This window comes from Micropterus salmoides, unplaced genomic scaffold (assembly GCF_014851395.1).
Source record: "Micropterus salmoides isolate LMB-PRFRI ecotype aquatic unplaced genomic scaffold, ASM1485139v1 Ms_hic_scaffold_11, whole genome shotgun sequence".
NCBI classification, from domain to species: domain Eukaryota; kingdom Metazoa; phylum Chordata; class Actinopteri; order Centrarchiformes; family Centrarchidae; genus Micropterus; species Micropterus salmoides.
The window spans coordinates 1,348,072-1,360,681 of record NW_024040152.1 but is presented as its reverse complement, the minus strand read 5'-3'; the positions used below and the strand labels follow the sequence as shown (position 1 = coordinate 1,360,681).

Sequence of the window (12,610 nt, the reverse complement as noted above, 5' to 3'; positions counted from 1 at the left end):
ATTCTCATTCTATTACGACTTTTTACTCAAAGCTAATAGAGACCTATCCACAGACTTAACGAGTAACCTCAGTACTTTGTGACTTGGACCTTATTTTCCCATGTTTTTTGTCTGTGTGACTAATTGGGACCAGTATTGAGTGAGTGCGCTGCAGTCTGCAGCAGCAAGACAGGGCTGTATCGTAATCCTTACAGGTCTTGTCAAAGCCACCACACTCCCTAAACTAACAAAAACAACAAAGGCACACAACAACACAAAAAAACTAACAAACTGACAAACTACTCCGTTTTAGTTTAAAAACGGAGTTTTAAAATGACTACGATCTTCGTCCACAGCAGCTGGTCTACTCCGTAGTTACAGAAAATTTGGTGAAAGAGTAAAGTACTACAGATGATAGGGGCGGGGGAAAAAATCGATACAGCATAGTATCGTGATATTTGCTATGGCAATACTGTATCAATACACGGACGCCAAGTATCGATATTTTATTATATAAATTGCAGATGGGAGTTTTAACTTTTTGGTACTAGAATAATAAAATCTATTGCTTTTTTAGTCCACTAGAAAACTTAACAGGACCATGTAGAGGACTGAAAAAGTGATATGAAAAAACAAGAGATATGTATCTTTTTAGATAAACAGATGTTGACAAAGTTTGACTTTAGGGACCTAATTGGAAGTTGGAAAAAGGTAATAAATTGCAATATATCTCAATAAAATCGAATCGCAACATAAATATCGTGATAATATCGTATCGTGGGGCCTCTGGTGATTCCCACCCCTAACAGATGAAGAACCACACCAGATTTTATTTTGCATGGACCAATAACGAGCTGGGACTGTTACTGAATGGGCTGTGGTGGTGGAAAACAGACTGCGAGTCGTCGCAAAGTAAAAAAGGCGACATGCACAGTACAAGTGTAGGCGGTTAGTGTTATTTGCACGGTTCAAAATATTTTAATAAAAATACTAAAACTCTGTCAGTAGCATTGTGTTTCTGCTTTGCATGACTTATTAGACCCAATCAGAGAACCAAACGAGACCATCTGCCTCATCGTTTCTAAAGTCCTCTGTTTTTGACCGTCTGCACTAAAATGCTACCCGGAGTTTTGAAGCGAAAAACGGGGTTGCATCCTTTTCAAACTTCTCCGTTTTAGGTCTTCGTTTTCGCCGTTTTAGTCTAGATGGGAGGTGCAAACGTAGCAAAAACTCTCCGTTTTAAAACCAAAACGCAGTAGTCCGTTTTTATCAATGGAGTCTAGTTGATTTGCCCATATTGTTATAGCAACTGTTTCTGGTTAAACAAAAAGGATCTTACTCTTTAAACAAATGTCTGTCTCTGTCTCTAATGTTGTCAGACATTTGTACAGTAGCAGTCTGAGCCTTTCAGCAGCAAAAACCGTATTACCCACATTACCGTAAAACTTTGGATAATAGCCCAGGCTTTTATTTGCTAAAATCACTGAATTTACCCTGCCTTTATTTGGGAGAGGTGTACAGGTGGGACAGGCCTTTAATTCCTTTTGCATAAAACTACTTCTATTACTTGTATAAAACTTATCCAATATATCAAATACACATCATTCATTTGATGTAGCACATCACAATAACAACAACACGGTGCAGGGTGAGAGAAGTTAGCAGACAGAGAGTGATGGACTTCACATGACAGGTGACCCCGCCGGGTTTAAGAGGTTTTATACATCCAAAGAACTTCTATAAAAACCAGACCAGGCGGTTACTGGAGACCTGTGTTTATTTTTCAAAATGTGTTCCCACACCAGGCCAGTAACTGCGTAGGCGGCCATTTGGGACTCGGCTATTAATTGTAGTTTTATGGTATGTTGCAGTCTTCACTGTTGCCGACTGCAGCGTGCTCGCTCAATACTGGACCATTTTTTTTTAAAAAAGTAGTCCTAATTAATTAAATAGATACAAAAACGTGGGAAAATAGGTTGAAAAATACCGAAGTGAATCTACTGAACACTAACTTGGAGGGGGTGATTATTTATGCAAAAATGTATTTTGTATTTGTAAATATCTGTTTTTACTTTGAGATTAAAAGGTTGATAAGTGTAAAAAAAAACAAAAAAAAAACCATGTTAAATCTACTTTGACTCAACGTTGTAAAACAAAACAGACCATCCCTACCGAAGGCTCTTCTTGGGCCTAAAAATCTTTTGCTTCTCCTTATCTTGTCATTTAACTTTCATTCATACAACTTTCCATTCATATAACTATGTTGATTTTTTATTGGGGTGTGAACTCTGCCAACAAGCATGACAGTCAAGTCCGCATGACCCATTGTTGAGATTTAGGGTGTGTGCGTTAGGCGTTGGCATGGGACTCTGTAATGTAAACTGAATAACCGCGCTATTCACCTTCATCGGACCATATTACTGAGTACACATATTGTAAACCGGTCTTCATCTGCCAGCCTGTAGCTGTGTAAACACAGCGCCACCAAAGCAGAACACTATGTTTAATGCAGTTTTTCTTCCAAACGCAGATGTAATTTGGTCCAACAGTTCAGTCCAGAGACTGTTAATCTTGCCTCCTAATGACTTTGGACACCCTCCTAACTTTTCCTCTAGGAAACTGCCATCAGAATAAAGTTTAACGTTGCACAGAAGATCTCATATAACGCAGCGAGTGACTCCAAGAAATGTCCTGATAATAATTCATTCTCCATTAATTAAATTAACATTAAAAGACTTTCTCTCTCCTATTATTATTCTTGGTCTTAATTCTATTTAGCAGATAATCTTGCTCTAATTTTGGCAAATTGTCTCCAAAAAGCAAAATGGCGACGGCCAAAATGCCAAACTGTAGGCTTCAACATGGCATTTCACAAACCAACGGGTGACGTCACGGCGGCTACATCCACTTCTTTTATACAGGATATGGCCTTTTCTCTAGCGCCACCATCAGGACAAATTTTTTTTAGCGCCACTACTGGGGAGTCTCTAAGAACAGTTTGTTCTGTCCAACAACTTATATTAAGGATGTAATGAACACTGCTTGACTTTTATCTTTGTTTGTATATTCTGATATAACATTTACTTTAATGTTTGCCTTTTCCTCCGTTGTTCTCTTATCCTGCACATCAATGCAATTATTCACTACTGCAACAACATTTTCCCCACAGGGATTCAAAAAGAAGAAATAAAATTAGTTTATATAATCTCTAATTTGCCAGACTCACAGGCAGACACCTGCAGCGAGTTTCCTTGCACGTTACAGTCTCTACTTTCATCCGCTGCCGACGCTGCCATAAATACCACAATACGCTGATTTTTCTTTTAATAACAATCTAAGAACCTCAGGTCTATGGGGGGTTTTCTCAGATAACAGGAGAAACGAACAAGTGAAGTGTGCTGTAGTGTGAGGTGTAACATACCACAGTGATGCTGATAGCGTCATCAAACTGGCGCATGAGAACGCTGATGACGGCCGACGCCAACAGCAACAGGATGAGGGGATCTTTGAACTGCAGAGAGGGAGAGACACAGAAAGAGGTTGGGTTATCAGTGAAACTCCGAAGGATCTTCAACAAACACTACATTCCAAGAACATGTTAAGAAAGATACTGGCCCACCCCAAAGACCGCACACCCAAACAAGAAAAGCAATCTAGTGTATGCAGTCCAATGTAGTGAGGAATGCACAGACCTGTATGTTGGAGAAACTAAACAACCACTACACAAACGCATGGCTCAACAGGTCTCCTCAGGTCAAGGCTTAGCAGTTTACTTACATCTGAAGCTTAAAGGACACTCTCTCAATGACAAAAATGTACATATTTTGTTCAGGGAGGACAGATTGTTTGAAAGAGAAGCCATTTACACCAGAATGGATAAACCATCTCTGAACGTGTGAAGAGGGCCGAGACACCACTTAACCCCCACCTACAATGCTGTTCTTCCGTCTATTCCAGGGGGCCTGAACAAGCACTCACATTTGGCTTCCAACAGCCAGGAGCACTAACGAGCCAATCACCTTGATAGCGACCCCAAAGAGGTTAAACAGCTGGGACTCCATGCCAGTCAGTCAGAACTGAAGAAGCCTTTTGGATGAAATGCATCTTCAACAAAGTCCAGCTGCCCCTGATTTAAACTTCCTTGGAAAGTAACTTATTGTCTTTGTAATGCAGAGCCACTGTTTTATGTAAACTGTGTGAATCTTTGTGTTATACTAGGGATGCACCGAAATGAAAATTCTTGGCCAAAGCCAAACCCAAATATAATGAAAAACTTTCCTGAATACCGAACAAGGTTTTAAATTATTTTTCCATTTATTTTTCCATTTTTACTATTGCATAAATTAAATAATAAAAGGAGTCGCTAACCTGCCTGTCAGCTCGCTCTAGTATGTTTCAGTGGATTTACTATAAAGGCTTGAATACATGTGCACTCCAAATGTAGGTGCGGCTAGCTTAATTGTCTTCTCCCAAACGAGTGACACTCAAAGCGGGGTCAGACCATTTGTTGCCTTTTCTAAGAAATCAGCTACAGTCAGACATATGCTTTCACACTGCTGACATGTAACACGTAACTGACCCTTTGCTAAGCCCCACCCCCCTTAGTTACTGTTGCTAAGTCTGACCAAACTGTTGGCGTTGCCACTGTCTATTACTGCACTCCCCGGAGAAATATTGTCAAATTTGTTGGAAAAAGCGTCGCAATCTCAGAAAGCAGCAAACAGTTTTGCAATTGCATTTTACATTTGAAAGTTGTATTCAAGCTGTCAAACTGACTCAAACTGGGTTTTGGAAAAAGAATCGTATTCTCCTTTTAACCTCTCAGGGTAGCTGCTGTAACTACTACAAGTGCCCCAGGAACAGCGTTTGTCCATATCTCGGAAAAATACGGTAGAAGAAAGCTAGAAAAACGACTCTTTTTGCATTAGAGTGAATGGAGCATAGCCATAAAAGTGTCAGACCTCAGTTAGAGCGAGTCCTATACTGCGCTGTGATAGGCCAGCGTGTCTTAGCGAAGGGTCAATTGTCCGGTAAAATTTATTCGGTCTTTTGACATATTAGGCCAAACACCGAAAAATGCTTTTGTTGCTGTTTTTGGCCGATTGATTTTGGTTGCCAAACATTCGGTGCATCCCTGTGACACACACACACACACACACACAGAACATTTTGTCCAGATCCTCACAAAGATAGAAGTACAACAAGTGTCAGTCATCCACAGTGAAAAGGCGGAGCTCATTGGGTGAAGCGGACTCCAGTTCTATTTTCAGTTCAAGCATCAAAATGACCTGGTTTCCACATCAAGAACATGACTGCAGCAGCAGTAGCAAGAACTTCCCTCTTCACGGTTTAATCCACAAATCTGCTGGATCTTACCGTCTACAATATAATGTATGGGAGTTAAACTGGGGACACCTGTAACTATATTTTCTGAAAAGTGACAACGGTTTCCACACATGTTGGATAGAGAGAGAGATTTTTATTGAGAAAAATTAATGATGGTAACAAAACAGATAAACAAAATAAAACTCCATAATTTCCATTACTTAAGCACATTTACATGTGCAAAAAGGAGTAGGAAAAAGTAAAACTTATGTGCTCCTGTATACTCTAAATACCACAATTAATAAAACTACAAAATAATAAATCTATCTATATCTCTATCTAGATATATCTACCTACCTATATCTATCGATCTATAAAAATCAAAGAAAATACATATCCAAATATAACTATATTCACATACATATATTTACACAAACAGCAATATTTATACACATCAACAGAACCCCAAGTGATTATCAATACTGTATTTCCCCTTACCTCTGTATCTTTTTAAAACAGAATATGTTTTATTCATCATTTACAGACTGATTCATTCATAGACAGAAACAGTAGTTCGAAAACTGGGAGTCTTAAAAGAGTGAATGTCATCTGTTTCATCTCTTTAGTAAAAGGCAGGAATCTCTGTGTGACTGTCTCTATTTTAATTATGTCAGGAACAGTTCTTCCAATCGACTTCACACGTGGCGGATGTGTTGCTGTGGAAACAAGGGAGAGTCACGTTTGGTACAATTTGAACATTCAGAATGAATAAATATACTGGAGAACAGAACAGAGCGGAGTGGCTTGCTCAGGTTTGGGGTTTATGCCGCTCCACTTTACAACAGTGAGGGCGGGGTAATGCTCGCCAGGACGGGGCATATATGCTCTGATGTGGCAGTGAAACAGACTATATCAAACCTGCGTGATCACGATCATATGTTAGAAACGAATGTGTTGAAACGTAGGAAGAGATTTATGAAGTTCTATGGAAGCGCTGAATATCTAGCAGTATCTCCGCCATTGTCGTGTTGTTTCGGAGATATGCTGCAGGGAGGCGTCACATCGGCCCCTGTGAACAGGCACTGCACTAGTGTTTACAAAAAAACTTTGATTAATAGCCCAGGCTTTTATTTGCTAAAATCATATGGGACCGGCCTTTAATTATTTTCGCACAAAACTGAAATAGACAAAACAGTTTATATCAAACAGAATATTACTTGTATATAAATTATTAAATACACGTCATTCATTTGATTTAGCTCCAACAGACGGCTTATGCACTTTCCGTTGTATGAACTGAACAATCGAATTTTGGAGAATCTAACCCATCTAATGATATGTAGCATGTCCGTACTGACATATTGATTATACATTTAAACATTAATATTTGTATTAATGGTCGAATCAGCTTAGAAGCAGCTAAAGCGGGTGACCCTGCGGGGGTTTAAGAGGTTTTATACATCCAAAGAACTTCTATAAAAACCAGACCAGGCGTTTAATGAAGACCTGAGTTTCAAAATGTGTTTCCACACCAGGCCAGTATACGGGGCGGGCGGCTATTTGGGACTCTGCTATTAATTGAAGTTTTACGGTATTAAAGAAGCAACTCAGCCAAACCCCACAATTAAAACAGTCCTAAGAGACTGGCTGATATGACATAACTTCTTAAAAGAAATGGCAAAATATCAATGTGGGGATTAAAACAAACTTGAAACAAACTTACTGAACAAATGATGTACAAGAACTTGTGCTCCAAACATCACTCAGGTTTCTGGTGAAGAGCTTGAAAACATCAGCTGTGTGTGATTTTTTCTGTGAGACACTTTAAATGCCTTTATTTACTGACAGGAAGTAAATAATGAACGAACTCTGTGTGATTCTCCTCACATTTCAGGCCTGTCCGGTCAAATGTGAAAAGTTTCAGGAAACCTGACAGATTGTGGCTGATTAGTCAAGACACGAGTTCATGCAGAAATTAAGGATTTTGTGTGTGAAAGGAGATAAAAACCATCCAACACATCTTCTTCTTGCCTTCACTCTCCCATCTTCCGTCTCATCCTCACTTCCTTTCCTGTTGCCTTTCTGAATTTAACGTATGTGTTGTCGCTGCTCACAGAGGCCTCTCCTCCCTCCTCCCATCCCTTGTTCCTCTGGCTCAACAGCAGCAGCAGCTTCTGTCCTTGAGTTCATGTGGACAAAACAGACCAGCAGCCAAACTCCCTCAGGCTGCTTCCATTACTTAACCTCTCAAATCTGATGGAGACAGACTGCCATGTTCAGCTGTTCAACTGTCCATTGGTCACTTTCTCTAATATATGAGGAGAGGATCTTCTCAATGTTTTCGTCCAGGAGCTTTTAAAAGAGTCAAAGTTTAATACTAGGGGTGTAACGATACACCAAATCCACAGTTCGGTTCACCACTCGTTTTTTGAGCCGTGGTGCGGTTCATATCGCAACCCTGTTAAATCAGTTTTATTTTTGTGTCGTGTCTTCTGTAACTGTCCTGTTATTAACCATTTATCCACCTAATTTTCTACAAGCACAAAAACAAAAGCAGCATTGCAGGTCTCCACGTGTGAAACATGTTTGAGCTTGGCATGGTGTTCTGTAGATGTTTTGCTGCCTGAGTTGAAGTACTGTTCCTCGTGACAAAACAATGACACTCTGGAACATGATGTGCCTGAAGACATGTTACAGGCAGAAGATAAAAATAGGATATTGGCTTTATCCTGCAGCTGCATTCTGGCCGCTGCCGTCTCATACGTCAGCAGCGTTAAAAACATGGACTGTCAGATTAGCCTACAGCAGCGAGACCACACAGTTTACAGTCAGACGTTCAGCTTTACATGCTGTAAAAACCAAACAAATAAACTTGGCAAACTGTGAAAGATTTTGGGCCACACGTGCAGCCACACCTGGACTGGCGACGTGTCAGGGGTGTACCCTGCCTTTCGCCCGATGTAAACTGGGATTGGCTCCAGCCCCCCGTGACCCTGTACGCAGAATAAGTGGTTGACGATGGATGGATTGACGTGCAGCAACACTATGGTGGCTTTGTCTACACACTGCCAACACTTAAAGGCACATTCCTGTGCAAGACTCCATTATAATGTGATGGATTTGTCACCTGTAAAATGTATTTCTTCCATAGTGGCTCCTCTTCACCGATGTCAAACTCGTTCCAGCCGTGGTACGCTCTCCTCCGGCTCACCTCGTCCTGGGTCAAACCCAACTGCAGGTCCGCCTGTCAGCACCAACAAAACACAGGACGACTTTAAGATCGCAACACAAACTTTCTAAAAGGAAAATAGTTTGGTTGTTGTTTTACAGGTGATGCTCAGTTCCTGCTACAGACTTACTGCACATCAAATCTAGTGGAGCAAGCAGGCTGTTGCAGGGATCAAGCTCGTGTTTTTTTGGAACTACATATACATATTTTTTCAGATATAAGACAAGCCCTGACTCTGACCAGTTTCAAGTCAAAGCTTAAAACACTACCTACTTCACCAAGGACAGGCTAAGGCTTCTCAGCTTAGCTTTGAAATAGAATATATTTTAACTGTTGAATTTCATTAAATGTGTTATGGTGTGTGGGGGCACAGTGTTCTTTAATTCATTAGTTTATTATTTTAATCTTTTGTATTGCTTGCCTGTACTTGAACACTTCAAAACGGTTACCATTTTACTTCTGCCATCTATATACATGTTTTGTTTAAGATTTTGTTGATCCTACGACGGGGAAAATGTACTTGTTACAGCAGCTCAAGATACAACAGAAATCAAAATTATATCCATCTCTCTCTCTCTCTCTCTCTCTCTCATCCACAAATACATTATTAATTTCCATTGCTACGCTGATGACACACAGTTATATGTACCTATAAAGGCTTAATTTGGCCTCTCTTCACTGGCTCTCTAAATGCTGGTCTCTTGGTCAAACCTCCGTACAATAACCCTGCTCCCGATTTATGGAATGACCTTCCACTATGTGTTAGGGAAGCACGTTCAGTGGATATTTTTAAGTCAAAATTGAAAACCTACTTGTTCTCACATCAGTACAGCCTTTCCCAGAATTTGTGTCGAGTACCTTTAAATATCCTCTTAATCATAAGTTTTAAAACACCGTACCTGCAGGATACACACTACTTCGTTAACAGGGAGTTCGCTGGCTTTTCTGGGGGCTAGTACCAGGACCATGGTCTCATCTTCACTGGAGGGGTGTCTCTCGGAAAGCTGCAACACAGAGAGAAAAACTTTAGTGAATCAGACCAGACACGCACGAACAAATTCTTCTTCACCGAGTTCGAGGACATTTATCTGTGGAGGGGGTCCGAGGAGCAGACGGCTCCAGTTAGCTGAAATCTTTCAGTTAACTTCCGTTCACTTCAACAAGTTTACTATAGAGACGAGCTGCACGATCACAGTGTGAGGCCGGAGACACTGAGCTGCTCTGCGGCAGCAGCCTGGAGCTGAATGACAACAAGTTTCTATTCTGTCTATCAATTTTAAACTCCAACAACAGAAACAAATTACTTTATCATCTGTTTTTATGCTAATGTGCAATATTCTCTGCTTGAATATTCTGGTTACTCTGTTCGAATACTGTAGTATTTTGTTTATTATTGCGAGACAAACTACACAATGCATCGACACAAATACTTTGCATCGAGGCTTCGTTTCATCCATACAACTATATAGTACCACTGTTTCGCACAGACATTTATTACTGTCGCACATCGCGCTTACGCTGTGATCACATCGTGATTATGATGCCGCTGTGGAGGAAGAGAGAGGAAAATAGCGAGGGAACAAGAAGAAAGTGTCCAAAGTATGCGATTATTTCAAGCTGAAGAAAACTGCACGAGCCTTTAGAATAACTTGTACTCGAATGATGTTTGTGTTTGTAAAGCAGCTATCTGGTTGTTGGTCTGATGTTTGCTGTATGACACACTATGAATTTCCAAAAGGACCAATAAAAATCTATCACCTATAAACGTGCACACCTGGGGGGGGCACCACTGCCAAGCAAAAGTACTTCTTAAACGACGCATCGATTAAATAATAACAACAACAACTTTTATTTATATAGTGCCTTTCACGAGACCCAAGAGCGCTTTACACATAATTGCAGAGACAGAGCAATAAAAAGTCATTCAGGGTTGAATGCCTTTTTGAAGAGGTGGGTTTTTAGGAGTTTTTTGAAGGTGTCCAGAGAGGAAGCATTTCGGATCTCTGTGGGGATAGAGTTCCAGAGGGTGGGGGCTGTGACGCTGAAGGCTCTGTCCCCAAAAGCCCGCAGTCTGGTGTGGGAGACAGAGAGCAGGCCCTTGACGGTGGACCGCAGGGTGTGTGTGTGTGTGTGTGTGTGTGTGTGTGTGTGTGTGTGTGTGTGTGTGTGTGTGTGTGTGTGTGTGTGTGTGTGTGTGTGTTTTATAGGTGAGGAGTAAGATTTTGTAGGTGATGCAGAACTTGACTGGGAGCCAGTGAAGCTGAGTGAGGATTGGGGTGATGTTCTGCCACGACCTAGTGTGAGAGAGAACCCTGGCAGCCGAGTTCTGGACATATTGTAGCCTGTCCAGGACCTTGCTGGGTACCCCATACAGGACACCATTACATTAGTCAGTAAGCAGGAGGTGATGAAGGCATGGATGAGAGACTCTGCCACAGAGTCTGAGAGTGATGGTCGAAGTCTGGAGATGTTTTTGAGGTGGTAGAAAGCAGATTAGGTAAGGAGGAGTTTGACATGTGACTGGAAGGAAAGGGTGGAGTCCAAAATGACACCAAGGTCTTCTTAGGGTAGGGAGATGACGTTGATGAAGTTGGGCGGCAACTGCTCTTTCCAGGATTTTGCTAGGTCGATGCATTGCAGCTGGGAGGGAGTAGCACCAGTGGAGCACACCAGATCCAGTGTGTGACCTTTGGTGTGAGTGGGATCTTTGACGTGCTGAATGATATTGAGGCAGTCCAATAGAGACAGGAATTCAGCAGCAAAAGGCACAGCTGTTAAGAGTCTACACAGATATTGAAGTCCCCGAGCAGGAGTGTGGATGGAGCACACGGAGAGGAGTAGCTCGGCCATGAAGATGGTGGAGGTTTTTGGGGGGTGATAAACAAGGACCACTTGGAGCTGTGCAGACCCAGCCAATGTGAAACGAATACACTCAAATGAGGTGATGTTAGGCACTGGAAGTTTTTTCACTGGGATGTCAGCTTGGTGTATCGAGGCTTCTGTATGTGCACATAGCCTTGTAGGGTGGCTTGTTTGAGTGCCATAAAATCTAGCCGATTTTGCCAAGCCATTTTCTTGTCAGTAACAATGTCATGTATGAGTAGTGCTTTATTATTTAGGGAGCGAGTGTTCAATAACATGAACATTGCAGTCTTGTTAGGTGCTGAGGCATGCAGTGTAGTAGGAGCAACATCAACACAGACCAGGGGCCTCAGATTGACAGAACACACGTGTGGTTTGTTGTGATGACATCATCTCACTGCAACAGAGCGTCTGTCCAACCGAACACTAGGTGGTCCATGTAAACAAACTTACGTTGGGAGCCCCTATGTACATTGCGGGGGCGACACAGGAGTTTGAGAGATTTGATGGTATCAAGACAATTTGGTATGATGTGACAGAAGAGGTTCAGGAGATCCAGGGAGGAGTATTTAATTAGCAACATGATGGTACGAGGAAGCACCAGCTAGCTTAGCTACCGAAGACAGGGGCCCGGAGAGAATACATCCAACGTTCAACCACATCAACAGCGTTGCAGTGAAGATGAGGCAGAATAGTCGATAATCCAGGTTTCGTGGCAGAGTTATCCAGTCAGTGGTACCAGAAAAGATAATCCCAGATTCTGTCAATTTATGCTACCTATCATGATGTGCTACTTAGGGGTTCTGCGCATGTGTATGACCCACAAGCGTGGTTTGTTTCCACGCCCATAAATCTGTGCAACCTTGCTGTTGGGAAATGCAGCCGAGACAGTGACTGACCGTCAGTAACATAAAATATGATTAAATCATTATTAGTCTATCAGAATACGCTACCCCTGAAATGATGTTATAATCAAAAAACAGAAGATGCCATAATACTGTGAGAGGTATACCTTTATGGGATTGGAAAAGGGAACACATAAGGTAGCATTTTCCGATAGGGCAGAGCAACTCGATAGACTCGATTTGTGCTACGGTAGCATTTTTCGAAAAGGCAGAATAGATCGTCAGAACACCGGCATGGGTGAGTAACATTAGGCTACAGAGCCGCAGTTGTGCCGAGCAACAGTTGGCAATACAGATATTTACATACACA

General features: G+C 41.5%; 1 protein-coding gene across 2 annotated transcripts in view; it reads right to left on the bottom strand.

The window, feature by feature from the left end:
• Window positions 1–12,610, bottom strand: part of atp2c1 (ATPase secretory pathway Ca2+ transporting 1) — a 79,042-nt gene that overhangs the window by 41,413 nt on the left and 25,019 nt on the right. For both annotated transcript variants that reach the window (XM_038710342.1, XM_038710341.1), the window contains exons 2-4: window positions 9,433–9,537; window positions 8,432–8,548; window positions 3,401–3,490 (exon numbers count right to left, since the gene is read on the bottom strand). In XM_038710342.1, the coding sequence (XP_038566270.1) occupies window positions 3,401–3,490; window positions 8,432–8,548; window positions 9,433–9,537 (312 nt within the window). The remainder of the gene's footprint in view (window positions 1–3,400; window positions 3,491–8,431; window positions 8,549–9,432; window positions 9,538–12,610) is intronic.